This window comes from Desmodus rotundus, chromosome 12 (assembly GCF_022682495.2).
Source record: "Desmodus rotundus isolate HL8 chromosome 12, HLdesRot8A.1, whole genome shotgun sequence".
NCBI classification, from domain to species: domain Eukaryota; kingdom Metazoa; phylum Chordata; class Mammalia; order Chiroptera; family Phyllostomidae; genus Desmodus; species Desmodus rotundus.
Genome location: NC_071398.1, coordinates 34691166 through 34716927, shown reverse-complemented (window position 1 = coordinate 34716927; position 25762 = coordinate 34691166). Strand labels below are relative to the sequence as shown.

General features: G+C 52.1%; 1 protein-coding gene across 1 annotated transcript; it reads left to right on the top strand.

The window, feature by feature from the left end:
* Window positions 1-1409: 1409 nt before the first annotated feature.
* GPI (glucose-6-phosphate isomerase) lies at window positions 1410-25762 on the top strand. Its single transcript, XM_024577447.4, has 18 exons — window positions 1410-1611; window positions 2630-2720; window positions 3044-3112; window positions 4515-4634; window positions 9513-9596; window positions 9728-9874; window positions 10633-10704; window positions 11179-11223; window positions 12522-12575; window positions 21640-21700; window positions 22142-22185; window positions 22316-22468; window positions 23430-23559; window positions 23692-23768; window positions 24682-24810; window positions 25016-25091; window positions 25180-25246; window positions 25345-25762. The coding sequence occupies exons 1-18, from the start codon at window positions 1490-1492 to the stop codon at window positions 25478-25480; spliced, it is 1677 nt and encodes a 558-aa protein (XP_024433215.1). The 5' UTR covers window positions 1410-1489; the 3' UTR covers window positions 25481-25762.

Here is a 25762-nt window from a genome sequence, read left to right as displayed (position 1 = left end):
ATTCTGGGCAAGGTGAGAAAAGCCATTTGCAGAGGCCAGAGGCGGCATCAACTGCAGGGAGCTGGGAGGTGGGCGGGAAGATCTACGCTTACGACTGCAGCAGGACGGGGTACACTCCTGGACCACTGGCTTCTCTGGGGGAACCAGCACTGAAGCAGCTCTACTTGAGTGCCCAGTTCTTGGGCCCTTCTCCTCTCCGATTACATTTACTCCCTCCCGTTCAAACGCTCAGCTAAAGTGTGTAATTCAAATGTTCTCTATTCACTGATGACTCCCAAGTTCTTCCTCCAGCTGGAACCTTTTCTCCCCTGGAATCCAGACATGAACACTCAATACCTCCACTTAGATGTCAGATAGGTTTTGAAAACTCAACATGTCCAAAACTAAGATTATGATCTTCCCCCCAAATCTGCATCTCTGCAAGATGTAATGACAATTCCACTTTTCCAGGAATTCAGTTAGAAAACTGGACGGCACCCTTGATCAATCACTCTCTCTCACTAGGAAATGGTTATCTTCACTCACAATATGTCCAGATCACCGTGCTCAACTCCTACTGCCTTGCCCCAAGCCACCTATGTCCCTGGCCAGCATTATTGCAGTCGCCTTCTATCTGTTGTCCGTATTTCCTTTCCTGCTGAGTTGTGGGTCTGATCCTTTGTAAAACGTGTGGGATGGTGTCTCTTCTCTGCTGTGAACCCTTCAGTGCCTTCCCATCCCTCTCAGAATAAAAACTCAAGTTCTCATAATGGCTTGCAAGGTGTGTGCAATCATGTTGCCTTCCTTCCCTCTCTGGCTCACCTTCTATCACCCTCCCCTCCTTCTCTCCACTCTAGCCAACTTGCCTCCTTCTGCTTCTGAAACATGTAAGCATGCTGCTTGCGGGAATTCTGCAGTTGTTCTTCCCTTTGCCTGAACACTTCCCCCCGGATATCCCATTGGCTCACCTTCTCACCTTCTTCAGGCTTTTGCTTAAATATCACCTCATTAGTGATTTTCCCTTGACCTTTCTATTAAAAATTTCAACTCCCATTCCCAGCACCCTTTCAAGCTTTCCTTTTCTCCATAACACTTACCAGCATCTGACGTACCATATATTTTACTTATTTAAGTGTCATTTATGTATCCACAACACCTGGAACACCACCTGTAACATGGAAAGTGTTTGGAGTTGTGTTAAATGAATGAACGAATGAAGCAGCCTGGGCACTGAGAGCTCGGCTTCTATCCCTCAGTCCCATCCAGGCAGGGATCACTGGAGTGCAGCACAAGTGGCCACCCTGTTGCAGGCAGAGACCAGCCCCAGGCCCTAGAGCCAGCTGCTGCCAAGGTCATCCGGAGGGCGCTAAGGGCGTGGCCTGGTGGGCGGGGCGGGCCTGAGCGCCTGCGCCATAAAGACCGCTGCTCCCAGACCCCTGCTAGCTGTGCGTCGCCCGCCCTTCTTTTGCCTCCGCCCACGTCCCAGCTCGTGCTCCCCGCTCCTCTCGCCATGGCTGCGCTCACGAAGAATCCGCAGTTCCAGAAGCTGCAGGAATGGCACCGTGAGCACGGCTCTGACCTCAACTTGCGCCGCCTTTTCGAAGGGGACAAAGAACGCTTCAATCACTTCAGGTGCGCGCGGGCCAGAGGCCGGCGGGGCGTGCAGGCCGGGATCCAGGCTCGCCGGGCCGTAGCACAGCGGCTCAACGAGTGCTGGGCGAGGGCCCCGGGGCGGGGGCAGGGCCGGCGGTCCATGGGGGCCCCAGGCCACGGATCAGCACTCAGGCCACACTTCGTCCTTGACGCCTCCTTGAAGCAGGTTTCAGGGACTCCCGGTGGTCCCGGGTCTGTTTGGTCCTGGGAAGTGGGCCCGTTAGCGCCTCCCCCTCCACGGCAAATCCCCTCACGCTCCTACTGTCGCCACCCTGCAGCCTCCGCGAGAAGGGACTCCTTTGGCTGGTGTGCGGAGGGGGCGCTCGCTGACGCGGCAGGCCGGGAAGGGCTGTCCCTTACCCTCGCTCCTGGCTGAGAGCTTGGGACCGTCTGCGGGGTGCGGTCAGGGTGGGGCAGGCCCGGGGGATTGCAGGGAGCCCCGTGGAATGGTGGAGGTGTGAGGACGTGATTCTTGCAGAAGAGGCTAGGTCCAGAGACTTGTGAAGGACCAGGAAATGGAAACGAGCCTGTTAGAGGACATCTTGCGGGGGGGGGGGGGGGGCCGAGCGTGCTCTTGTGCAGGTGTGTTGGGCAGAGGTGGTCTGGGGCTCCAGGCTGGAAGTCCCTGATGGCCAGCCCTGTCATCAGGGCCCTTCCATGAGTAAGCTGAGCCGCAGAGTGGAAGCCACACTGGGGAGGGTAGTGCACCTAGCTCTCATCTTCCCATCCCCCAGCTCAGTTTCAGGGGAGGAATGGCTCCTCACCCGGAGACGGCATCTTCATTCAAGGGGTGGCCCTTTTCAGTCTGCCGTTGCTGCCGTTCAATCTGGTGGGCAGGCCGGTGACACACACCACCTCTGTGCTGGGCAGCTGAGGCCTGTTTGGGGTGTGGCACAAGAAGGATTTTTTTTTTCTTGGAAGCAGTTCAGGTCTGGGAGCAGGCTGGGTTGGGGGGAACCTTTGGTGGTGATGAACGGCTTATGCCATCTTTCTGCAGCTTGACGCTCAATACCAACCACGGGCGTATTCTGGTGGATTACTCCAAGAACCTTGTGACGGAAGGTGTGATGCAGATGCTGGTGGACCTGGTAATGTTCTGCTGTGGGAGGCTTGGCCTGTGTCCCATGGAGTGGTGGGCAAGCTGGGTTCCACCGAGCCCCACGTCCTTGAGCATCTTTACTTCTTTCTCAGTGGACCTCAGAGACCGCCTGTGTGTCAGTGCAGGGCTCCAAGCTCCTGGCCTGAGCTCAGGTTCTGAACAGACCCTTTCTAGGCATTGGGGGTGGGGGGTGCACCAGGCTTTGGCCATCTGCCGGCCCCACCTGGGGCTGCACCAGGCCTTAAGCTTGGGAGCTTGGACTCTTGTTGGCGAACACGGGTGGGACTAGGCCTTAGTGTCTTCTTTTTGCAGGCCAAGTCCAGGGGTGTGGAGGCTGCCAGGGAGCACATGTTCTCGGGTGAGAAGATCAACTTCACTGAGGTGAGCAGACTTCTCAGGTCCTCCAGGGCCTCTTCCTTCCCTTTAGAGTTCACGCGACCGTTAGCCTCACTGACCGTTAGCCTCACTGTGTCTTCACCCCTCCTCTTAGGCAACACTTTTGCTTAATGAGGGGCCTGAAGGCCTGTTTTCTCCAGCAAGTTACCCAGCCTTGGGGTGTGTCTTCCCCAAGACTGATGGTCTGGATCTGGTGAGCGTAGAATGGGTCCCAGTGTCTGCTTAGGGAGAGCACATTTAAGCCTGCAGGGAGAGGGCTTCTCAAGGCATACTTGGAGAACTTAACTTTGATGCAGCTTTGCTGCAAGTTTTATTAGTAAAAAGAAGAATCTTATGGCAAAAGATCAACCTCCTCAGTGGTAGGAGTCAGTAAGAAGCAGTGGTGAGGCCAGGCTTTGGGGGCCCTGTGCCTGAATGGCTGTGGAAGCCTGGAGGCCTGATAATCACTGAGCACTCAGAGGCTAGACCTCAGAATATTATCCTCCTTTTACACAGGAGGAACCTGAGGCTCAGAGGTCAAGTTGCTTATCCAAGATGTCATATTTTTAAGAGGCAGAGCCAGGATTCAAACACAACCTGTCTTGCACTACTGGGCTAGGCTAAGAGAGGCTGAAATCAAGGAGGGCTTCCTGGAGGGGTGCATTTGCCTTTTGAATGGGAGACAGGAGTGGGCCTGGGCAGGGTAGCAAGCCTCTCCCTGGGTTGGAGTCCCTATATCATCTCTTTCCTGCCTACCTGGTGTTTTTAGATATGTTTCCCTCAGGGACTCCTCTGCTGGCTTCATCTTGATGAGACTGTTGCTCTCACATGAGAAGGCCAGCTGCCTGGCACCTATCACAGACTAGGGTCCAGTTTGTTTCTGGCATTTGGGGCTATGGGGCTGCTTGGTAAGGGAAGCTTGAGTTGCCTGCTTTGCCTTACATTCAAGGGGCTGGGGCCACTTTTCAAAAAATGCCACAAATGCCATGTACTCTCGTTAGGAAGATGAGCCAGCATTAGGCTTCACGAGCCCATGTTCTCTGAAGCCATTGCTTATCTCTGCCCTGTGTTGTCACCACTGTCCACCTCTGCTCTCTGTTTTCCTCTTTCCTTGGCTTTTCATGCACTGAATAATAATGGGCCCTGGGGCCTATTCAAGGCTGGTTCCAGTCTCCGTGCCCTTGTGACCATCTGCAGCGCATACGGGAGTGGCACACGCCTTACCTTCCCTGGGGCCTAGGGTAGCCTCTACTTCCAGAAGCACATAGTGGGTTCTTGGTATGAGACCATGGTACTGACAGAGACCTCAGGGGGTTGAGCCGACTCTTGGGGCCACACTGCGCCATGCCCAGCTGGGAGTGTGGCTGCCCTGGGGTGGGGATCTTCTCACTCTGACTCTTGTCCCCAGAATCGGGCAGTGCTGCACGTGGCATTGCGGAACCGGTCAAACACACCCACTCTGGTGGATGGCAAGGACGTGATGCCAGAGGTCAACAGGGTCCTGGAGAAGATGAAGTCTTTCTGTCAGGTAAGTAGCTTTAGGCTGGACTTGCCTTTAGCTGGATGTGTCCGTATATTTGGGGATTTGGGGGCCCTGGTGGGCCACCCCTCCACTCTTCTTAGAGAGGACTCAAGCCCTCATTGCAGCCTGAGGTGGGAGCAGGCTGTGTGATCGCTGGCCCCTGGGGGCTCTGCTAGAGCACGAATTTCCCTGACCCTGTTCTGGGGAAACCCACTCCTGGCAGCAGTAGAGCAGCTTCCTTCCTGAGCTAGAGACACCTGTGGGTGCCCTGACCAGGGACCAGAGTGCGTGGTCAAACTGGCCAGTGGCTGAGACCTGAAGAGAAAAGTGAGGCTCCTGATGGATGGGAGAGTGGGGAACAGTGTTGCTGTTTGCAGTCTCTTTAGTCGTGTGCTTTTATTGCCTGCTCTAGAACTAGGTAAAATGAATGTTTTAAGATTTCTTTGCCCACACCCCTAGACAACTCTCCAAAGGCTTCCTACACATGTACGTGTACATCTGTCGTCTCCTGTTTGAAATACGCGCATACCCACACGTACACACACATACAGGTTCATTTTCACCTACTGTCCTGCAGCTTGCTTGTACTTCTAAGTATGTAACGGATGTCCCCGTGTCGGTGCTGATGTGCATAATGTTCCCTGAGCAGGGGTGTAGAGGTGTAGCCGCAGACCAGCGAGAGGTTTCGCCACATCAACACTTGCCTCAGTGCCTTTCCCAGGAGTGATTCTGCAGTGGGCGGCAGATGTCCTCGAACCCGGAGTACGACGTCTGGGGCTTGTTGGTCTGCGTGGGTGTGTGTGCCTTCGTAATGTGTGCTCTGGGAGTGGTGATCCGGGCCCTGGTCTGCTTGCACCTGAAAGCAGCGGCCCCCATGTGCTGGTCAAAGTCTGGTTGCTTTGGCTAAGAGTCATTTTCAGGCCTGAAATGGCAGGAGGTCATCTGGGCATCAATCCTAGAGGCCTGGCAGCCTAATGAGTAGTGCTTCCCAGGGTGAGGAAGGCCTGGGATCCTGATGGGAATCTGGTTTCCAGAATGTTCCTTAACAGTGGTTGGTATGTGTGATGGCCCCTGGGTGTGAGGAAGGACATTTCTAGCTATCTGCTTGAGTGGCAGAGCTGATATGCCTGGGAAGCCTGCTACTCTAGAAGTTTGATCAGTCGTTGTGTGCTCAGGCCCGGCTGTTGTGGCTCAACTGGTTGGGCATGTGGCCTGAAGAGTGAAAGGTCTCTGGTTCAATTCCCGGTCAGGGCACATGCCTGGGTTGCGGGCCCAGTCCCAGGTTAGGGGCACGCAAGAGGCAACCGATCAATGTTTCTTTCCCTCTTCGTTTCTCCCTCCCTTCCCCTCTCTCTAAAAATAAAGAAATAAAGCTCAGGAATGTCCTGCGGAGAGTGTGCCACTGGCTGTCTGGGGAGCTGTTTCCAGGAAAGCCCTTCCTTACAGCTGGCTGCTGGCGTACCTGACTCAGACTGATGGGGTATTTATAGTATAAAAAAGCTGCTGAATGGCAGCAATTCCATGGTTCGCAGCACTCCCCGTGGCTGTGCTCTTAAGGCTTGCTGAGATTGGGTGAGGATGTTTGCCATGACCTTGATTGTGATGGCAAAAACTGGAAACAACCTCGTTTGTCAGGGGACTGATCAGTAAAATAGTGTACATTCATATATTACAGGAATTAGTTGGTCCGAAGGTTGTGGGTTATTGTTAAGCTGATTGACATATACTATAGGAATTAGAAAGCACCATGAGGAATCAGGGAGCTACAGTTGCACTGACCTGCTGTGCTGCTCAGGGTATACCCTGCAGTTTAAAAAGGAAGCTACAGAATTGGCACGTGTTGTAAAATATCTGGTCAAACAAAGAGTACATGTGGTTTTATTGAAGATACACACATTTCCCCCTCTGAGATGCTTTATTATAACAAAACTAATGGTGAGATTGAAGGTTGAGAAAATGTGCAACTTGTTTCCTTTCTGTATCGATGGAAATTTTTTCATAGGTTGATTACTTTATTATTTAAAGCAAAAATAAAAGTTTCTGGGTCTTCAAATTACTCCAGAATTTAGCAGCTAAAAACACCAATCGACATCTCTGTGAATCAGGAATTTGCAGGGTCTCTGCTGGCTAGTTCTGCCTCAGGCCTCATAAGGTTGTAGTCAAGATGTTGGCCCGAGGTTCATTGATTGTATTGATTTGAGAGAGAGAGAGAGAGAGAGACATCGATTTTTTGTTCCACTTATTTATGTATTCATTGGTTGCATTCTCGTATGTGCCCTGACCAGGGATCAAACCCATAACTGGGCACATCAGGACAATGCTCCAGCCAACTGAGCTATCTGGCCAGGGCAAGGACACACTCATTTAAAGCCTGGGCCTGCAGGATCTGCTTCCAAGTGGCTCACCAACAGTTAGTGCTGGCTTTTGGGAGCCTTCGGTTCCTCAGCAGGTAGACCTCTCCACAGACTGTTTGAGGGTTCTCATGACGAGGCAGCCGGTTTTCCCCAGAGTGAATGATCCGGAGTGCCTCAAGGTCTTTTATGAGCTGGCATTATACTCTTTGATTTCTGTAATGCCCTATTGGATTTACCGGTCAGCTCTGATCAGAGTGGGAGGGGAACACGCAGGACATGAATACAATGCCAGGAGGTGAGGAGCATTGGGAACCACGTTGGAAGTTGGCTACCATCCTCTGCCCTCTGACTCCCAGCAATTCATCATGTTCTTCCCCCGTGCAGAATATGCCCTCTCACCTTCTGAGGTGATATCCCATTACCGTGTCGGCTAGAAGTCAAGGACCTCATCATCTAAATTAGGTACAGGTATAACAATACCTGGATTTCTTTCAATACAGCATAAATACAGTTCCTTTTGATTTGAAGACAAGTGAATTAAAGAGACATGTTATTTACCCCGTCACATACCCAAAATACAATGATAAGATAAGCGTATGATAACTGTTAGGATAATTCCTTTTCAAAAAGAGGGGCAGAAGTGGGAGGCATACAGGAGCCATTGGTCCAAAGCAATTTTGCTAAGTTAGCACTCAAGGCTTGGGAATCATTCCTTAGGGATTTTGGCTTTGCCTTCATTTATCCCTTTTACATGAAAGGTACTTGGTTTGCAGCCACACAGTTCTCTTAGCCTGCTTATTGCCTGTAGAAATGTGGGTATCCAAAGGCTTCTTTTCCCTTTGTACCATCTCTGTCCCTTTTAGTCCAAGTTGGCGGTGTTTCTGACAATTCAGTTATCTTAAAAACTCTGTGGGTCTCCTATGACAACTCCTGTGAAATTTACAGGGGGAATTCACTCCATTAGACAAAAGCAATACCCACAAATTTCTTCAAGATAAGTTCTTCTCTGGAGACCACAGTGACAGTATTCTTGAGCTTCTTAGAAGCCTTATCTCTGACCAAAAGGTTCTCCATATCATAGCCTTAGCTTTTTCTGAGGTCTTAACAGAGGGTTTTACAGCTCCACTCTCAGCTTTGTCTTACAATGTGCTTTCGTGACAGTGCCCCGTATTTGGTCTTTGCAAGAAGCTATCTCTTAACTTCAACATCACTTGCTTGCTGGAGAGGCTGGGAATTTTCCATCCAACAGTCCCTGGCTCCTTTTTGTTTAAAAGTTTTTCCTTTACCTTATTTCTCTCCTCTTGTGTTTTTACTCTAAGCACCAAAAATCCAGGCAGGTCCTTTAACAGTGAAAATCTCTAGCTGGGCCCTCCCGATCGTACATAGGTGTGTCTCACTGTCCCTGCCAGTGCAGGCAGCTCTGCCGCTGCGTAACAAGGTTCTTTTTCCTCCAATTTCCAATAATGCTTTCCTCCTTTTTCTTGAAATCCACATAAGCAGCCTCTTTGAGGACTATCAAACTTCTGCTAACAGTCTCTCCCAGTGTTTTTTTTTAGGCTTTCGCCAACTCTATTCTCAAGGTTCTTTTAGCTTTTGCCCACAAATTTTTGGTTTTTGTTATGGCAATATTCTACTTTGGTAGAGATTTCTGGTATCAAAGTCTGCATTAGTTATTTATTGTTATATAACAAATTACACCCAGACTTGGCTTAAAACAGCAGTAGACGTTTATCTCACATAGTTTCAGAAATTATCTCACATCGGTCAGAAATTATAAAGTGGCTTAACTGGTTGGTCTTGGTTTGGGGGTCTTTCTTGAGGGTGAGGTCAGGATGTTTGCCAAGGCTGCAATTATCTGAATGCTTGGCGGGTGCTGGAGGATCTTCTTCCAAGGTGGCTCCCATTCGTGGTTGGTGAATAGTCCCTGGCTGTTGGAAGAACACCTCAGTTCCTTGCCACATGGGCTTCTTCATGTGACTTGCTGTGTATCCTTACACCAGAGTAGATGGCTTAACCAAAAGTGAGTGATATAAGAGAGAAAGGCTGAACCTGCAGGGCCTCTTATGCCCCAGCTTCTGAAGTCATGCTCCGTCATGACCGCGGCATCCTAAGGGGTGCACAGGTCAGCCCTGTTCAGCATTGGGTCCCTGCTGGGGTGTGAATACCAGGAGGCAAGAATCATGCAGGTCCATGTGGAGGTTGGCTGCCGGTCTGATATTCCATTTTCCAGTACAGACCAGTCACAGTAGTTGGCATTTCACATCTCTTGGTCTCTGATGTATTGGGTTCTGCTGAGAGTTCATCCTTGTTTTATAAATCCCAATAATGTTTCTGTGAGGTGGGGATGTCATCCCACTTTGCTAATGATGAAATAGCTGGGGTTGAGTGTGGCAGAGATCTGCCACTCAATGGGCCCCTGTGAGGTCCTGGAAGTTAGGACTGAGGTGTAAGGATGCAGAAGTAATAATGTTTCTGAGCAGCAGCTTATCCTCAGGGGTGTGGGCTGATTACATCTCTTGTTCTGTACCAGCGCGTCCGCAGCGGTGACTGGAAGGGTTACTCAGGCAAGCCCATCACAGACGTTATCAACATTGGCATCGGTGGCTCTGACCTGGTAAGGAGAGGATGGTCTTAGGATGGGGTGAGGGGTCCCATCTAGAGCCTTGGTTTTTCCAATGATGGTACCTGGCTGTCCTTACCTCTTGGCCATGGAATCCTATATTCTGATGCTGCATCTCCCCACAGGGACCCCTCATGGTGACTGAAGCCCTTAAGCCGTACTCTTCAGGAGGCCCCCGGGTTTGGTTTGTCTCCAACATTGATGGGACCCACATTGCCAAAACCCTGGCCACCCTGAACCCTGGGTCCTCCCTGTTCATCATCGCTTCCAAGGTACGGGCCTCAAACCCAGCCTGGCTCTCCTGTGGGTGTATTGGAGTGGGGGCAGGGCATGGGACCCTCCCCACGACTTCTGAGTGACCTCTGCTTTGTGAATCGGGTTGGCACAGCTGCCCTCAGACCGTTCCTTAACCAGGAGCAAGTACTGTTTACCTGATGAAAGCCTGGACTGATCACTTTGAATCTTGGTCTTTAGGCCACACTTACTTGCTTTGTGGGATCTGTGCTCAGCCTGGGACTGTTCTCATCCTTAGAGATCTGTCCCCAGTGTCTGCTCCTTTCTGATCCCAGAGTCGTGCTCAGTTAATGTAAGCATTTTGTTGTCATTTATACCATTAAGTGTCATTAATGCACACAACATATTAAGAATTCTATCTGGGTTTTGAGATACAGCCTAGCCTGGGCTGAAGGGAGGTCCAGGCATGCCTGCAGCCCTTCTCCTGGAAGATGCTCCGGCGTTTGAGCTGTGGCAGGGATCGGGGGAAGGAGGGTAGGTTGTGGCTCTTGCTAGGGTTGCCCTCCCTCTGGTTGTGAAGTCCTGGAATCACAGGGTGATGCTGCTACTTCCAGGCCCCTTTTAGCCCGACACAGCCAGTCATCATGGCTTTGGAGACATGTGGGTGGAGGTTATGTGGTGTCATGCACTGCTCCTTGTGACAACTGGGCACCCACATAGCCTCGGCTGCTAAGCCCTGGTTCAAGGCTGCACGGGCCCTGACCTTGGGACCAACTATTGTACTCTCTGGCTGCAGACTTTTACCACCCAGGAGACAATCACAAACGCAGAGACGGCAAAGGATTGGCTTCTCCAGTCGGCCAAGGATGTGAGTGGTGGGTGGGCGGTGGGCAGCGTGTAGGCCAGGAAGGATGGGTGGTGGGGATTGCCCGTCTACCTAAGTGGCTGAGCCTATTTCTATGGCCCCCTTTGTATAACAGGAGGCAGCCTCTCTGGTGCCTGACTTCTGGTTAAGATATTTGGCTTTGCCAGCCGTAGACACACCAGACTGGGCAGAACCTAATTGGCTGGGGGCCCTTCCTTTAGGCCCCTTGGGTCCTATGGGATCCTCTCTATCCTTGGCCACACCCACTTTATGGGGAGGGCCATTCCTGGCCCTTGTATGTTAGTAAGGTAAGATGGGCCAGCTGGCTTCCAGCCCCTCTGTCCTCTTGACCTTGAGGTGTGGCTCCTCCAATAGCCTCAGAAACAAGAAACTTGTTTTTTCTGGAGATGGGAGTATTCTGTCCCTTGGGAGAGCCCCTGGGATGGGTTCAGTGTAACTTGGCTCTGTCTCTTGTAGCCTTCTGCTGTTGCGAAGCACTTTGTTGCCCTGTCTACCAACACGGTAAGTACCCATGTGGGCCCCTAGACTGCCTCCCAGGAAGGACCCAGCCTGGGCAAGGGCATGGCCTTTCAGAATACGTGTGCCAAGATGTGGCTTACAGGTTCGGGGATCTTGGCGGATGGGATATGAGGGTTAGTTGCCTATGAGGGACGTGAGCTACAGGCTGTCCTTGTCTTTTTTACATTCTCCCATCAAGTCTCTGCAGCTCCAATGAGGGTTTTGCAGCCAGTAAGATTATGTCTACCCCATCCATCCCCCAGGCCTAACCCTCCAGACACCTGACCTCCCCGGGCCTCTGCTGCCCTGCCACCAGCCTCTCCCTAAATGGGAATGCCTGCCAGGGATGGGGGTGGCATCTCATTTCTTACATAAGGATGATGGCCCCAGTGAAGGAATGTGACTTTTTGCCCAGTGGTTTCCGGTATTAGAATGCGGGTCACCTGCCCACCAGGTCTCACAGTCTGGCTGGCCAAAGGTTACGCAAGGTAGGGTGGGCCAGCAGTGGGGCGTGGGGGCTCCAGGAGTAACAACTATGGTAAATGTTATAAGCACTGGCTGTGTGGTGGGCTTGGTGCTGGGCTGTGTCAGAGCTAGAACCGCACCCAGGTCTTCCTGACTGCTCCCTCCCACTTCTTCCACCCCTTCCTGCCTCCTTTGCTGACCTGGCCATCAGGGGAGAAAGGAAGCCATCTTTAGGCTGGCTAACCACAGTACGACTGTCTGGCTCCTGCAGGCAGAGCTCAGACTGCTCAGCAGGCCATCTCTTCCTGGGAGACTGCGGCACCTGAGGAATATAGGATTGATCGTCCCCGGGAGGCTTCCTTGGTAGAGTCACCACCCAGATTTTGGAAGGGCTGGGCAGGTGTCCTGGCTGTGTGGCCCTGGCCTGGGAGGTAGCTCCTGTCAGGACTTGGGTTCCAGTCTTAGGTTCCATTTCCCAGATGTCCTGGGGGGTCAGTCTTTGGTACCCTGACAGGCGTGTAGGTAAATCTGGCCAGAGCAGCGTGTAGACCCGGTCCTCATACTGGGTTTGTTGTCCCCTCAGTAGCAAGGCCTCCTAGGTGCTGAGCCACTGGTGTGCTGGATTTGAGCTGGCCTGGTGTCCAGCTTCGCGGGATGGCAGCTCTTGGTCCCTGTCCTGGACTCTTGGGCTGTTGCAGCCCTGTTCCATCTGGGGTTCTTTGGAAGGTGGGGGTGCTCCCATGGCTTGGACCACACAACCCCTTTTACCCTGGAGCTCCTGTTCTTGCCCAGCTAATACATTCTTCCTTCTTTCTCTCTCCCTTTGTCCCTTTTAGACCAAAGTGAAGGAGTTTGGAATTGATCCTCAAAACATGTTCGAGTTCTGGGATGTAAGTAAAGGCACTTCCTGCTGGGTTAATTCTGTGTCCTTTGCTAAGTCATGACCGGTGAGCACAGATAAGGGGCTCTTGGGGTCAGGGCAACATTTATTGAGCACCTGCTGCATGCTTGGCTTTGAGAAAAGCCAAGAGGCCCTCAGAGAGGCTTGTGGGGCAGGAGCAGCTCAGTCAGGATGAAAGCTCCACTTCCACCAGGGGTGGGCCAAGCTTGCAAGGCCATGGTGACAGTCCCCTGGGTGTCTGCCAGCAGTACCCACAGTGGGGTAACTGGAGCCGCCCCTACTCACTTCAGGAAGCTCAGGTTGTGAGTTATTCTCAGTGATGACCTTTCTCAGGAACTACAGCCACAATCCGAAAAGGCCAAGGGCCAGAGCAGAGGCAGGGGGCGTGACCAGGGGGACCTGGAAAGATGCTGCAGGAGCAGCTGGAGGGCGGCAAAAAGGGGAGGCACCAGGCTCCGGGCCTGGGTAGAGCCTGGCCGTGCAGCTTGCTGAGCTAACTAGACTGAGTGGTAGAGCTGCAGGCCACTAAAGCGACAGGTGGTCCCATGGACTCATCTCTGCTAGAGCCACAGCTGGTGCCAAGCAGCGGGCAGGAGCTGTCCTTGCAGCGTGGCTGAGAGCAGCAGTGGTGTGAGAAGGGCTCTGGCTGTGGAAGCAGGGAAGGTTTGGGGTGCAGGGGTCCAGTGCAGGGTATGGTGCTGTGAGTGCAGTGGGCATGACCCCGGCAGATGTACCGAAGAGGGCTTGATCCCACTGGGACTGTTTCCAGGCCTTTAGACTGGAAGCTCTTGGCACGGTGGCATTATTCACAAATGTAACCTTTGAAAGCTCTAAAAGCCGAGGAGTCTGGGAGAGAATTAAGCCCTAAGGCATCTATTGTGTGTAATGAGTTAACTTCTTTCTATAATGGAACTAGTTACGTACCATGCTTGGAAGAATTGAGAAGTCACTCAAATCATTTTCTGCATCCAGTGGCTCAGATGAGGAAGCCCGGTGGAGAGAGACTGCAGCTTCTAACAAATGCTGCATGCCTGACAAAGGAGGGGAGGCATCTTTCACCTCCTTCCCGGGATCTGGAGCCTGACCGAGTGGTGGTCAGGGACATGTGGGTGCTCCCACTAGCCAGGGAGCCTAGCAGAGCAGCGTTGTGTCCCAGTCTGGGTTTTCAGTGCCTGTAACTGCTCAGCATGCAGAGATGAGTTGGGGTATGGCTTAGGGAGAGGACTGTGTCTCTCAGGTAAGGCCTAGGAATGACACTTGGGCATAGAAACATGGAGCTCGGGCTGGCTAGTGAGTAGCCAGGCACAGTGGAGGCCTCCTGGGCCAGTCCAGACAGTAGCCTGGTTCACTAAAAGTGTATATTGTCACCTGAGGAGCCAAGAACAGGGACAGGTGAAGTTTCTGGAGTTAGAGTGTCTCAGGTGAGGCAGAGGAGTCAGGACAGACATAGGGATATTGCATTGGCTCTGAGGTAAGGTTGGAAGAGTCTAGTCTGGCAGAGGTATGTAAAGTGAGGACCCGTCTATTGAGGTAGGTCGTGGGGCAGCTTCAAGTGTTGGGATCGAGCAGGGGCATGACAATAAATTGTGTCAGGGCTCAGCCAGTCAGCACGCATTGAAGAGCTAATTTTGCCTGGTGAGGTCTGAGGAGGAACCAGTACAGGTACAGGTGAGTTCTAGAAGGTGCCAGGACAGGTAAAAGATACAGGTCTTTGAATTCTGGAGGAGACACAGGTATTTAGGACTGGTTCTGTCAAGTGAGTTCTGAGCATCCCAAGTTGCATACAGGTATTTAAATCTGGATCTGTGAGTTGAGGTTTAGATCTGTGGCTTGGTACAGGTGCATACATTGTGGTCTCTCTAATCAGTTCTGAGAACTCAGCATCAGTGATTCGAACTCCAGATAAGACAAACATGAGTAAGTACCCCGAGCCAGGTCAGTCAGCTGGCTCTCTGACCAAGTGTATTGGGCAGAGCTCAAGGTTCCATAACTAGGCCGAGGCATGGCCTGTGGCACAGAGTCTGGCTGGGGTGGGGTTTGAGGAGCCCACGTGAGAGAGAGGTGGGAATGCACCTGGTGGTAAAAGGTGAGGACGGGGGAGTTGGGTCCGGTAAAGAACAGGCAGGTGAACCAACTGAGGAGCTACATCGGTACGTCATGGTCGGGGAGGCTCATGGTAGAGAAAGGTCTCAAAGAACAGGCAGGTGAACCAACTGAGGAGCTACATCGGTACGTCATGGTCGGGGAGGCTCATGGTAGAGAAAGGTCTCGAGACCCTTGTCTGCAGTACATGTCTGAGGCGCAAGTCACTCAGACACTCTGTGGCACAGTGGGCTCTCGCCAGGTTTCTCTCATGCTGAGGTAAGCAGCCAGCAATCTATCAGTTCTGAGGGAATTGTCTGGTCAGGTTAGATTTGTACAGCGACCCTCCCTTATCTACAGGAATACGTTCCAGGACCTCCAGTGGATGCCTGAAACTGTGGATAGTACTGAACCCTATATATTACTGTTTTCTCCTATATATACATACCTATGATAAAGTTTAATTTATAAATTAGGGAGAGTAAGAGTTTAATAACGGTAATTTAAGATTAATAACAATAATAAAATAGAACAATTATAACAGTATACTATAAAAACGTTATGCGAATGTGATCTCTCTCTCAAAATACCTTATTGTACTACACTCACCCTTCACAATTGTTTTCTTCGTCACAACTTCATGGATAGAGGATTTGTCCTGACTGTAGAGCTTAGTAACCTCAGCGTGCAACTTTTTTCTTATTAAGTGAAGAACTTTCCCCTTTAACTTGCAGGAAGTACTTTATGGCTTCTTTGGCGTACCTGAATTATAGGCATCACTTGCTTGTTTTGGGGGCCATTGTTAAGTAAAATAAGGGTGACTTGAACATAAGAACCCTGGTACTATGACAGTGGATCTAGTAACCTAGATGGCTGTAAGTGACGAACGGGTGGGGAGTGTCTGCAGTGTGGTTATGCTGGACAAAGGGATGCTTTGCATCCTTGGTAGGACAGAACATGAGATCTCATCACACTACTCAGAACAGTATGCAGTTAAAAACTTGTAAATTGTTTCTTTCTGGAATTTTCCATTTAATATTTTTGCTCTATGGTTGACCGTGGGTAACTGAAATTGCAGGAAGCAAAACTGCGAACAAGGGGTGACTGTGGCGTCTGCCAGGGGTGGTCTGTAGAGCCCCTGGCAGAGACATCTGTCTGAGATCTCAGCAGCTGGACTCAGGCAAGGCGTAGGTGTCTTAAGGAGTCCTGATAAGCAAAGATTAGGCACATTTAGGTAGAACTGGATCAGTCAGGTAAGGACACTGGAGCCAAAGAGAGGCAGAGACAGAGGTGAGTCTGACAGGTGGAGAGCACAGTGAGGACGAAGTCAGCACTTCGTCCCAGGTGAGGGCTGAGCAGCGCTGGTGCTGCACACCAGAGAGGTCGGTGGTCCCGGGTCCCTTGGGAAAAGACTGAAAGCTGGAGTCAGGTAGAGGGATGTAGAACTACGTCCGTCTGGAAGGTTTGAATTCTGGGTCTCACTCAGGTGTGTGGAGCGGGTCTGTCAGGTGAGGTTGGAGGAGTTAAGGTGAAATACATAGATGAGTATTTTTGGGTCTTGACCAGGTAAGATGAAGACCCAGGTCAAGGCCCTGGTTTGTATTCTGCTTCTGAGTAGCTGGAAATAAGCACAGCTGGGTAGAGCTGAGTCTTTCAAGTAATGTCTATGAAACCAAGGGTGAGCGGAGGTAGGGTGACCTGAAAAGCCACGGCTAGGTTCGTTCAACTCTGTCTCACAGGTGAGCTCCGGCACAGGCAGGTAGAGCAGATTTGTAGGTAAGGCCTGGGGAGCCAGGGTTAGACTCATCTACAAAAAACTGAATCTCTTAGATGACCTCTGAGAACATAAAGTGAAGACAAGTGGATAGAGCGAGGTCTATCGGGTGAGGTCGCAGGAGCTGGGGTTGGGTACAAGGGAGTAGGTCTGGATCTTTGCGGTAAGATTGAGATTGGCAGGTAGAACTGCATCTCTGCCTACCCTGTGAGGTTGAGGAGTTGTGGCCAGGTACAGGTACATAGAATTGAGTTTCTCGGGTAAGATCTGTGGAGTGTGCATCTGGCACAGGTTTGTATCCTTGGGTGGGTCGGTGTGAGTCAGGCACAAGTGGGTAGACCAGGGTTTGCCAGGTGAGGTCTAGGGAGCCAGGATCAGGGCAAGTTAAACTGGGTCTGATGAGTAAAATCTAAAATGTCAGTCAAGCTCAGGTAGGAACTGAATGCCTTTGATGAGATGTAGACACATGAGGTACAGGTATGCAAAGCTTGCCCAACCAGGTGCAGTCTTTGCAGCTAGGAGCAAGCACAAGTAGATAGAACTGGCCCACCAGGTATGTTCTGAGGAGCCAGTATCAAACACAGGTAAGCAGCACTGTCCCACTGGGTGAGGTCTGAGGAACAAGTGTCAAGCACAGGTAGGCAGAGCTGACCCTGAAGTCACAGGGTCAAGCACAGGTAAGCAAAGCCGGCCTGCCAAGTGTGTTCTGGGACCCAGGGTCAAGCACAGGTAGGTAGAGCTGGCCCACAACTACAATATAAGTAGCCACGGTCATCTATAGGTAGAGCTGGCCTGCCAGGTTCAGGTTGAGGAAGCAGGGACAAGCACAGGTGGGTAAAACTGGCTGCCATGTTGTCTGAGGATCTAGGGTCCAGCATGCGTGGGTAGAACTGTCCTACCCAATGTGATTTGAGGAGCCAAAGTCAAACAAAGGTAGGCAGAGATGGCCCACTAGGTACAGTATGAGGAGCCAGGGTCATTTCCAGGTAGGTAGAGCTGGCTCACAGGTGTGGTCTGAGGATCCAAGGTCAAGTACAGGTAGGTAGAGCTGGCCCACCAGGTGAGGTCTGAGCAGCCAGGGTTAAGCACAGGTAGGCAGAAGTGACCACTAGGTACAGTAGAAGGAGCCAGGGTCACATATAGGTAGGTAGAGCTGGACCACCAGTTGGAGAAGCCTAGATCAAACACAGGTAGGTAGAGTGGCCTGACAGGTGCTGTCTGAGGACCCAGGATCAAGCACAGGTAGGTGAAGCTGGCCTACCAGCTGCAATGTAAGCAGCCAAGGTCAATAGGTTTATAGAACTGGCCTGCCAGGTGAAGTTGGAGGACCTAGAGTCAAGCACAGGTAGGCAGAGCTGGCCTGCTAGGAGTGGTTTGAGCACCCATGGTCCAGCACAGGTAGGTAAAACTGTCCCATCAGATGTGGTTAGAGGAGCCAAGGGCAAACACAGGTAGGTAGAGCTGGCCCACCAGTTGTGGTTGGAGGAGCCTGAGTCAAGCACAGGTAGGCAGAGGTGGCCTGCCAGGTACTGCCTGAGGATCTGGAGTCAAGCACAGGTAGGCAGAGGTGGTCTGACAGGTGCTGTCTGAGGAGCCAAGCTCAAACACAGGTAGGCAAAGCTGGCCCACTAGGTACAGTATAAGGAGCCAGGGTCATGTACAGGTAGGTAGAGCTGGCCCACCAGTTGTGGTTGGAGGAGCCTAAGTCAAGCACAGGTAGGCACAGCTGACATGCCAGGTGCCACCTGAGGATCCTGGGTCAAGCACAGGTAGCTAGAACCGTTGTACCAGGTGTGATCTGAGGAGCCAAGCTCAAGCACAGGTAGGTAGAACTGGCCCACTAGGTACAGTGTAGGGAGCCAGAGTCATATACAGCAAGGTAGAGCTGGCCTATCAGGTGTAGTCTGAGGCCTCAGGATCAACCCATAGGTAGGTGGAGCTGGCCGACCAAGTGTGGTTTAAGGAACCAGAATCAACGGTAGGTAGGCAAAGCCTGTCTGCGAAGTGTAGTGTCTTAAGAGGTTTAAGGAGTTAGGGTTGAGCATGGGTGGGTAGAGTTGGCTCTTTCAGGTGTTGGATTCAGACAAAGGTAGGTACCCCTGGTTCTTAGTGGTGAGGCCTGAAGCACCAGGGTACAGTGGCCTTCTAGGTCAGGCAGAGCATTGTGGGGCTTATAAGAGCCCCAGGGGCCAAAGTTAGACACAGGTAGGTAGATGTGGCTCTCAAGCAAGAACTTTGGAGCTAGAGGTATGTGTACCTGGATCCTGCAGGTGAAGTTCTTAGAGGATGGTTCTGGCTCTGGTTTGTTGGCCCAGGTCTTACAGGCTGGGCTTGGGGAGCATGGGTTAGTCACAGTAGGGTTCAGGTGGGATCTGTGGAGCACAGGTGTGCAGAGATGTACATGTCTGATGAGGTCTGTGACTTCTCGGTGCGCAAGTTAAGCAAGGGTTGTTAGTGTTGGTAGTGTTGAATCTGTCTGGAAGATCATAGTCAAGTAAAGGATGCAGACTTGGGTCTCTCAAGATAGGCCTGGGAGCCCATGTAGATTAAGCTGGATCTCTCCGGAAGATGTGAGGAGTCTCGGTTGGGCTCAGGGAGGTGGACCTGGGTCTATAGGTTGAGATGCAAGGGTCAGGCCCAAACAAGTACATGAAACTTGGTCCATTAACTGAGCTGTCTAGCTCCTGCCTCTGACAGGTGTAGAACCCTGCAGTATGAGGACGAGTAGGACACAGAGCTAACCGCCCAGGGGAAGCCATTGCACCCATGCCAAATCCTGACTTTGTCAGTGAGCCCACCTGGAATCAGGTACAAATTGGCATCCTTGGGCTTGTTAGGCAAAACGAGTGGGCAGGATCTGGCCCAGGAATGCATAATTGATGTGGCTGATGAGGCCTGAGAGGGTCGGTCAGACAAAGGTGGAACCTTCAGTGGTTGTGCACAGGTAGGTGGGTAATGTGGGGTTCCCATCAAGGAAAAGACAGTCACTCTAGGTATGTGTACCTAGGCCTGCTTGGCAAGATCTCGAGAGCCCTTAAGATCAGGTAAGAGATACAACGCCCTGAGCCCAGTCAGCATCCTGGTCAGGTGCGCTGGGCAGAGCTCAGGGCGTCGCAGAGGCCTGAGGATATATAACGAGTCCGAGGTACGGTCTGTAGTGTTGGAGGCTGATTGGCAAGGGTCTGACTTCCCAGATGAGGAAAAAGACAGGATTATACCTTGTTAGGTAAAGCAAGGTCTGGGGCACAGGTGAGGCACAGAATGTTGAACCGACTGAGGAGCTACATCTGTAAGGTATGGTGTAAGAGGCCTCTAGAGACCTGTGGTTTCAGAGACTCAAGTCAGACACTGGCATTGCTGGGCTTTCCAAAAAAGTGAGGTCTGATGACCTAGCCTCAGCCAAGGTCAGCAGCCTGGAATCTGTCTGTCTGAGGGCTGGCTGTCTGCTCAGTCCAGTTTCTGGAATGGAGTCTCTTTGGTAATATCTGAGAGCCTGTGTCAGGCATGGTGTGGCCAGCGGAACTGTGTCTGTGAGGTAAGGTTCCCCCACATCTGGACCCATTCCCAGTGAAGGCCCTACCATTTACCTGATTACCTGGGGCAGAGACCTCTGGCTACACTTGTTCTCGCATCCTCCCAATTCCTCCTGTTTTGTTGAACCTCCTGAATCTGCACCCCCCAGAGCAGCATCATTCTCTGGGTGACCACTGAGGGTCCTGGCTGGTTTTCTGCTTCCATTCTCACCCTACCTTGACTTCTTTCTTCTCCAGCCTTGCCTCTCAGCTTTTCCCCTCCAGTCCCCATTCCTTCATCTTCTAGATTGCTCTGTGCTGGTTCTTGGCCAGCCTGTCTCAGTGGGCTTCCAATGGGGAATTAAGCCTCGTGCCTTAGGGCATCCATCAACTGTGATCAAATTAGCATCTGTCTTTTGCATCTAGAAGGGTACTAGCCTTGGACTGACCTTGGAAGAGTGAGAAGTCACTCAAAACATTTTCTGTGGGGATAAATTTCTCACTATTGAGAAAAGGCTGTACTTGCCACAGGACCTTTGCATCTGCTGTTTTGGCTGCTTGAATGCTTTTCCTCAACTGCTTCCCTGCGTAATGCCTGCTCTTCAAATCTATGCTCAAGCACTCCTCAGATTCCTTTTATAACTGGTATCTGTACTGTATTTCCTTTCTCCCACACTCTTGAATCTCTTTATAACATTTATTGGCATGATTGTTTCATTTACCTCTTTCTCTCCTGTGAACTGTCTCCATTTCCTGTGTTAGGAATGTGCTGGGGGCTCCGTAAATAGTTGTTAGGAAGATGGGAATGGAGTTCTGAGGATTCTGGTGATACAAAGTGGAGTCTGCAGTGGGACATGAAAAGGCACTCTGTGCGTCCTGGGGCTGAGGTTCAGGCGATCAGTGAAGTCCAGGTATGAGCCATGGGGCCTGTCAAGAGGCAGGTGAGGCACAGGTATGAAGTGCTGGATCTGTCACCTGTCAGAAGGGGCAAGGCTGGGCTCAGGTCTGAGGCATCGAGTCTCTCAGTGACTGAGAGAAGGGGCCAAGGCCAGGTAGGTGGTGTGGGTCTGTCATTGTTCAAGGGAGCATGCTTGGGCCCAGGTATGAGGAGCTGAACCTGTTAGTCTGAGGATGCAGAGCATGGCACCGGTATGAGGTTGTGATCTGTCAGTGTCCAAGCAGGTGAGCTAAGTACAGGGATGAGGTGCCGGGTCTGTCAGTGCTCAAAGAGGCTAGACACAGGTGAGAGGCCCTGGGCCTCTTGGTGTCCGAGGACGTGGGGCCTGGCACAGGTATGAGACACAGCCTGTCAGTATTCGAAGATGCCTTGTGGAGGTATGCAGCATTGGGTCTGTTGGTGTCCTTGGAGGCACGACCAGGCACAGGGATGAGATTCTGATCTGTCAGTGTCCAAGGCACAGGTATGAGGTGCTGGGTCTGTCGGTGTTTGAAGAGGCTGGACCTGGCACAGGTGAAAGGCACAGGCTGGGTCTTTTGGTGTCTGAGAAGACAGGGCCAGCCATGGTAAGGTCTTGTGATTAGTCCCAGCACCTGGCTAGAGGTAGGTTGGGCCCAGGCCCTCTGAGCTGCACCTGAGGAGGCATCTAAGGGGGCATGTGTTGTGGCAGGAGGGAGGGGGGCGGGTGTGCCAACCCTTTCTCAGCACCTTTTCCTATCTCTCTTAGTGGGTAGGAGGACGCTACTCGCTGTGGTCAGCCATTGGACTCTCTATTGCTCTGCACGTGGGTAAGTGTGTGTTTACAGCTTGGGAGATGATGTTGAAAATCTCAGGTTGGGTGGTCTCATCACTGAGCATCTTCCTGTCCCCACAGGCTGCTGACCTTGCCTCCCTTGGCTGGTACATTTCTTTCAGGTCATGAGGGATAGACTGAGTTTTCTTTGGGGTTTGCAGGTTGGCCATTCTTTGTACCCCTCATAACTGTAGTCCTGTTTGTTTCCCAGAGGAGGGTTTGGAAGGCCTCGTTTCCCACGTGAGGCAGAGTTAGATCCATCTTTGCTCCCAGAGCCGGCTCTGGTTAGAGAGGCTTTCTGCAGGCCCAGTTCCTTCCAGGTCCTCTTTCTTCTGGCTCCACATCCAACCTTTCCCCGGTTCCTGAAGGAGCTGTGCCCACTGCCAGATGGACTTAGGGCATGGCCATTTCTGTTGATGCTGCTTTTGTGTCACAGGATTTGACAACTTTGAGCAGCTGCTCTCGGGGGCTCACTGGATGGTAAGTGCAGAGGCTCGTGTTCTCTGCCAAGGCTGGCCAGAGACGTATCGCTAGTCCAGCTCCCTCCCCTCTCCCTCCCCCCTCCCTCCCTGGCAGCTGCTCAGTGCCCACCCGCCTGCTCTCTTTTCAGGACCAGCACTTCCGCACGACACCTCTGGAGAAGAATGCCCCCGTCCTGCTGGCTTTGCTGGGTATCTGGTACATCAACTTCTTTGGCTGTGAGACACATGCCATGCTGCCCTATGACCAGTACATGCACCGCTTTGCTGCCTACTTCCAGCAGGTACCAGCCGCCAGGCAGGCCTTGGGGTCAGCGCAGCCTGTAGGGGCCCTGAGAGGCCCATGAGCCCAGTCACCCAGCTTCCTGCACCTCCAGGGACCTTTTCCCCATTACCCTTGCACATGACCAAGTCCTGCCTCTGCTCCTCGTCTCATGGTGAATATTTGCATCAAGGATCTGTTTGATCTGAGAGTTTGACTTTCATGGAAGGGGCATGACTGGTTATCATGGTGCTCTGGCTGGTCAGGCTCTGGTGTGGCTCCGGGCATGTTTCTCAGCTGGGTCATTTCTTCCTCAGACATCACTCTTTTTGTGTGCCTGCATTAGGGTGGGGCCACATGTCAGGACGCCAATGGCTTGTACTGCCTTTGTCCCTCCAGAAAAGCAAGTTCACCCCCAGTTTGTGGTGCCTCTTGCCCCCCTGGAGCCTCCAGAGCCTCCAGAGCCCCTCTCCTAGTCCAGCCTCTGCTCTGGGCAGCAGCCCTTCCACATCTGCCCCTGCTTTCACGTAGCACAATCTTGGCCCCTGCCCTGCAGCCTTTGGGCAGGCACCGCAGACTTTCCCCAACACCTGGAGGAGAGTCCTATGCTTGAGAGCGGGGCAAAGACACCCTGAGGCCCAGACCTAGTTGAGGTGACAGCCCTCAAAGGCTTCCCACTCTGAATGCTGGCCTGCTTCTCCCTTAAGGAACCGGTTGAAGATTTTGTGAACAATTTCTGCTCTTAGGGAGGTCTTCTAGAACCTTCACACGCACCTTCTCCTGGTCATGGTTCCTCCCTGCAGAGTATTCTTAAGCTAGAAAGCTTGTGAGCTTGTGTGTTCATGCTGAGGGAAGATAAAAAGATAATCTCACAGGGCCAGGGCAGGGCAGGTATGCCTGGTATATCCCAGGCAGGAGTTGGGCACAGTGCGCAAAGGAGCAACACTTGCAGATAGAGGGCTGGGTTTCTGTCCACATTCCAGGGTGACATGGAGTCCAATGGGAAGTACATCACCAAGTCCGGCACCCGTGTGGACCATCAGACAGGCCCCATTGTGTGGGGGGAGCCAGGGACCAATGGCCAGCATGCCTTCTACCAGCTCATCCACCAAGGTAGGGCCCGCCTGGCCTGGGCACGGGTACTGCTGGGAGGGAGAGGGTCCACCACCACAGACTGTCCATTAGGTCAGTGCTGTCCCCGGTGGGCTAGGGTAGACACTTGGGTGACCACAGTGCCCTTCACAGGCACCAAGATGATACCCTGTGACTTTCTCATCCCCGTCCAGACTCAGCACCCAATAAGGAAGGGTCTGCATCACAAGGTAAGACCCCTCGTGCTCCCATCCAGCCCTTCTTACACTTTCCTGGGCTCACGTTACACCCAGAGCTCTTAAGATCTGATGCACTGGGGGGCAATGAGACTAGTTTTCAAACCATACCCATTTGTTATCTGGTTTCTGTGGGTCTGAAGTCCACCAGGCTCTTCTGAGTCTCTGCTCAGGTTGGAACCAAGGGCCAGTTTCCTTGCCGGCTGGTGGCTGGGGGTCACTGTCAGCTTCTTGAAGCCACCTTGGATTGTGGTCCCTTCCATGTCAGAATCAGCAGTGGTGGGTTGATTCCCACTCAAGTGTCGATCCTGCCGCCTCTGTAATTACCTTGGTCCCACCTGCATAATCTCTAGATCTTGAGGTCTGTAGCCTTAATTCCATGTGTAAAATCCCTTTGCCGTGTAATGTAACACACCCAGGTATAATAGCAAGGGGAGCAAATCATGGAGCCAAGGCCTTGCCTACCACAGCAGCAAATGGGAAAATCATCCAGCTCTTCACCTAATAAAGTCTTGGGGAGGACTGATCACAACTTGCCGTGGGTGTGTGGAGTAGCACGAGTTACTGTGGGCACCAACTTGGGACTCAGGGACCTGGGTTTGAAGTCAGATTCTTCCCCTCTATACTCTGCAAAGACAGTGCTGTTCACTTGAGGAAACTGAGGCTGAACTATGTGAGATGGTGCCTTTCTTCCTCAAGGTGTGAACCTATCAGTGGAGCTCTTAGCAGGGCCCTTGGCAAGTAGTACACATTCCTTAAGGGGTAGTTAGCTACTTTCCAGTGTCATCAGATGTGCCTTGCTGCCCCTCCTTGATACAGTGAGCTCCAGAGTGGGGGCTGGCAGTCCGTCCCTCTGCCTAAAGCTCAGGCAGCGCTTCCAAACATAACTGGATGTCTCTCTCGTCAGATCCTCCTGGCCAACTTCTTGGCCCAGACTGAGGCTCTGATGAAGGGGAAGTCCACAGAGGAGGCTCGGAAGGAGCTCCAGGCTGCAGGAAATAGTCCGGAGGACTTGGAGAAGCTGTTGCCGCACAAGGTCAGCACTTTTGAAGTGGGTGTCGGGTGGCCTACTGGAGTTGGGGCCGAGGCAGGGGCTCATGGCTTGCCTGGATTGTCTCACACAGAAGGAGGGGCTGTCCTCAAAGACCTATCTATCCTAGCTTATGGGGCAGGATGGGCTTCCCTTCTGAGGATTTAGGGATCACGACTAACTGGGGGACGTCTCTGGGTGTTTTCTGAAGGTCTTTCAAGGAAATCGTCCAACCAACTCTATTGTGTTCACCAAGCTCACACCATTCATTCTTGGAGCCTTGATTGGTGAGTGAGTGGGGAAGGTCCCGCCGGCTTGGGGTAAGTTGTGCTGGGCTGGCAGAGCCCTAATGTGCACTGTCTGCCACCTCTGCAGCCATGTATGAGCACAAGATCTTCGTTCAGGGCATCATCTGGGACATCAACAGCTTTGACCAATGGGGGTGAGTTGTTGACTCAAGGAGAGGGTGGGGAGTGCTTGTGGATTTTACTACCAATACTGGAACCTTCCTCACACCATTCTTTCTCCTCTTCCTGACAGAGTGGAGCTGGGAAAGCAGCTGGCTAAGAAAATTGAGCCTGAGCTTGATGGCAACAGCCCAGTGACCTCTCATGATTCTTCCACCAATGGGCTGATCAGCTTCATCAAGCAAGAGCGTGACGCCATAAGCCAATAAACCCATGCTGGGCTGCAGTCCCCATTGTGACTGTCCTTCTTGTCCCTCCTCACCAGAGTCTGCACTGCATGGTCCTGCCCAGAGCACCCTCTGGTCACAGGCTGAGACCACAAGCCCTTGGAGGAAGCTGGTCTGCAATTGCCGCCCCACCCTCCGTGTCCTCGCCCCTCTGTCTTACATTAGCTGGAGTGTTTCAGTGCAGCTGATTTTTCTGACCCCTGTTCAGATTGTTCATGTGCCAGGTAGAAAAATAAAGATGCCACAAAGGAGGTTGTAAGCTCA

Bases quoted from the DNA above. Each gene is read 5' to 3' on its own strand.
- GPI (XM_024577447.4), top strand. From the start codon at position 1,490: ATGGCTGCGCTCACGAAGAATCCGCAGTTCCAGAAGCTGCAGGAATGG. The intron at 21,701-22,141 runs GTAAGTGTGTGT...TTTGTGTCACAG, and splicing joins CTCTATTGCTCTGCACGTGG to GATTTGACAACTTTGAGCAG. The intron at 25,092-25,179 runs GTGAGTGAGTGG...CCACCTCTGCAG, and splicing joins CATTCTTGGAGCCTTGATTG to CCATGTATGAGCACAAGATC.